Below are 3,258 nucleotides of genomic sequence, written 5' to 3' on the forward strand. Positions count from 1 at the left end.
CTCCTATGTGAGTCAGTTCTCTGATGAACACTGAGGTATTACTTTTAGGTCAAAGACCTTCCACATTTGTAATATTTTAAAGATTACTCCACTGTGTCTGTCCTATGAACTTGGATCTATGAATACTTAGTAAAGGACTTTCCACATTTGATATATTTGTATTTTCTCGCCTGTGTCGGTTCTGTGATGCAAACTGAGTTAGGACTTTTTCTTGAAAACCTTTCCATTTATTTTTCCTACATATGATTTCTCTCCTCTTTGTGTGTGAGGGTGTGTGTGTGTCTGTGTGTCTGTGTTTTGTGTGTTCTGTTATGAACCCTGAGCAGTGTCTTGTAGTTGGAGCACTCCACATCTGCTATATCATAAGGTCTCTATCCTGTATTGGTTCTGTATTGCAATTTCAATTTTCTTACAGATCAAAGTCTTTCCCCATTTGGTACAATCTGAAGTTATTTCATTTGTGTGAATCAACTTATGTATGTTAAGCTGTGACCTCCAGGTCTTTCCACACTGGTTGCATTCATAAGGTTTCTCTACTTGTGTTCTGTGATGGATATTAAGGTTTGTCTTCCAGGTGAAAGAATTTCCATGCCTGCTACATACATAGCATTTCTCTCTGGTGGGTTTTTTTTCTGATGGACAGAAAGGTGTATGTTCTGGGTGAAAGATTTTCCACGTAGCTGACATTCATAAAATTGATCTCCTGTGTTTGTTCTCTGGTGGACAGTAAGGTGTAGCTTCTGGCTGAAAATCTTTCCACACATATGACATTCATAAGGTTTCTTTCATGTGTGTTTTCTGATGGACAGTGAAGTTTTACTTCCAGGTGAAAGCCTTTTCACACGTGTTACATTCATAAGGTTTCTCTCCTGTGTGTGTGTTCTCTGGTGGCGAATAAGCTTCGATTTCTGGGTGAAATACTTTCCACACAGGTTACATTCATAAGGTCTCTCTCCTGTGTGTGTTCTGTGGTGGACAGTAAGGTTTACCTTTTGGGTGAAAGACTTTCCACACACATTACATTCATGAGGTTTCTCTCCTGTGTGTGTTCTCTGGTGGAGAGTAAGACTTGATTTCTTGATGAAAGCCTTTCCACATACGTTACATTCATAAGGTTTCTCTCTAGTATGTGTTCTCTGGTGGAGAGTAAGGTATGCCGTCTTGGCGAAAGATTTTCCACACACGTTACATTCATAAGGTTTCTCTCCTGTGTGTGTTCTCTGGTGGCTAGTAAGATATGCCTTGCAGGAGAAACACTTTCCACAAATGTTACATTCAAAAGGTTTCTATTTTGTGTGTCTTCTCTGGTGAACAGTAAGCTTTGATTTCTGGATGAAAGACTTTCCACACACGTTACATTCAAAAGGTTTCTTTCCTATATGTATTATCTGATGGACAGTGAGAGTTGACTTCCAGGTGAAGGAATTTCCACACAAGTTACATTCATAAATTTTCTCTCCTGTGTGTATTCTCTGGTGTCTAGTAAGATATGCCTTGCATGTGAAAGATTTTCCACAAATGTTACATTCAAAAGGTTTCTCTTTTGTGTGTGTTCTCTGGTGAACAGTAAGCTTTGATTTCTTGGTGAAAGACTTTCGACACATGTTACATTCATAAGGTTTCTCTCGTGTGTGTGTTCTCTGAGGGACAATAGGGTGGGTCTTCTCAGTGAAAGACTTTTCACACTCTTTACATTCTTCAACTACAGAAGACACATGAGGACTATATGCAGCACACATCTTACCTGGTTCACTGAAAACACCCATGTTCTGACAGCCAGTGACCTTTTCTATCCTCATCCCTAAGGAGTTCGCATTATTCTTAATCAATTCTGACTTCTGTATGGAGCTCAAATGAAAACTTCTTATAAGTCTCACTTTTTCCTCCCCTGGGTTACTATTCATGACTGGTACTTCAGAGAGATATTTATTGTGACTTTCCTGACAGGTGCTAATCACATCCTCCATTTCTGGGACATCTAAAATGAATAATAGAAAAATAGACAAAAACAAAAATGAGAAACATAAATTCCTTAATATAAAGATATTTCCTCACTTTCTGTTACTATATTTTCAAATATCAAAGCATTGCTTTATGCAGAATATATACTTTTCTTTGCAATGTAGTAATTACGAAAGTAGTACTGACATTTCACAATGGAAAATAATGTTTTCTGTATTTCAGATTTTTCTTTTTTTCTCAAGGAAATATTTACTCAAATTATTCATCTTTGTACTCTTAATGCTTCCATTCTGAATCTCCCTCTATGCCCAGAACCACTGATAAGAAATTGTCTCAATCAGAGAATAGCAGCCCTAGCATACTCCTATTTTCCTCCTACCTGCATAATACTAGTTTAAAAGAAAATGAGATCTCCTTTCTACATTTCTTATTGTCTTTTTCTCTTTATGAATGACTTCTCTACAGACAAAGACAATTGTTAACATTAACTACACTGGCACACCAAATTGTTTGTCTCCAGGAGTATTCTGGATTGAAAATTGCTTGAGACAAAGGATTACCTAGTTCTCTGCCACACAGGACTCAGGGCCACTAGGAATACTATTGTTCTGTACAGCTCAAGATAAACAGGCCAACTGGGCTCTGGACCCACCATGAGCATTGTAGATGCTTTAACTCACCTGTGAAATTCTCATCTGAGGCTTCTCTTATCCATGGTTCTGCACCTTGCTCCAGCTTCACAATCAATTCAGGTTTAGGAACACAGTGCCCTGTGGATGAGAAATAGTGGAGAACTATTTTTCTTGCTGGGTCATCATTAATGTAAGGTCACAGACATCCTGTTCACAAGGTTGCTCCTAAAGCTGATTGTTCAATTGTTTTTGTTGAGGTGGTCCGGTTGTGGGGCCTGAACTCTAGGCCTGGGAACTGTCTCTGAGCTCTTAAGCACAAGGCGAGCACTTTATCACTTGAGCCACGTGCCAATTCCAGCTTTTTTTTCTGCTTATGTGGTGCTGAGAAATCGAACACAGAGACTCAAGCATGCAAGGCAATCGTTCTACCACTGAGACATCTTCCCAGCCTATGGTCTCTCAATTCATTTTTTTTTTTTGTCGGTTGTGGGGCTTGAACTCTGGGCCTGGGCGCTGTCCCTCAGCTCTTCAGCTCAAGGCGAGTGCTCTACCACTTTAGCTACAGCGCCACTTCTGGTTTTCTGTTGGTTTATTGGAGATAGGAGTCTCACGGTCTCTCCTGCCTGGGCTGGCTTTGAACCGCGATCTTCAGATGTCAGCCTCC

General features: G+C 39.7%; 1 protein-coding gene across 1 annotated transcript; it reads right to left on the reverse strand.

Moving 5' to 3' along the window:
• Positions 1-360: 360 nt before the first annotated feature.
• On the reverse strand, positions 361-1,904 carry LOC138807117 (zinc finger protein ZFP2-like). Its single transcript, XM_069992685.1, is given in 3 exon segments — positions 361-536; positions 686-782; positions 852-1,904. Coding segments are annotated over 3 exon segments (1,326 nt in total).
• Positions 1,905-3,258: the final 1,354 nt, after the last annotated feature.

Source organism: Dipodomys merriami, unplaced genomic scaffold, assembly GCF_024711535.1.
Source record: "Dipodomys merriami isolate MVZ:Mamm:240054 unplaced genomic scaffold, mDipMer1.0.p SCAF_411, whole genome shotgun sequence".
Classification (NCBI taxonomy): domain Eukaryota; kingdom Metazoa; phylum Chordata; class Mammalia; order Rodentia; family Heteromyidae; genus Dipodomys; species Dipodomys merriami.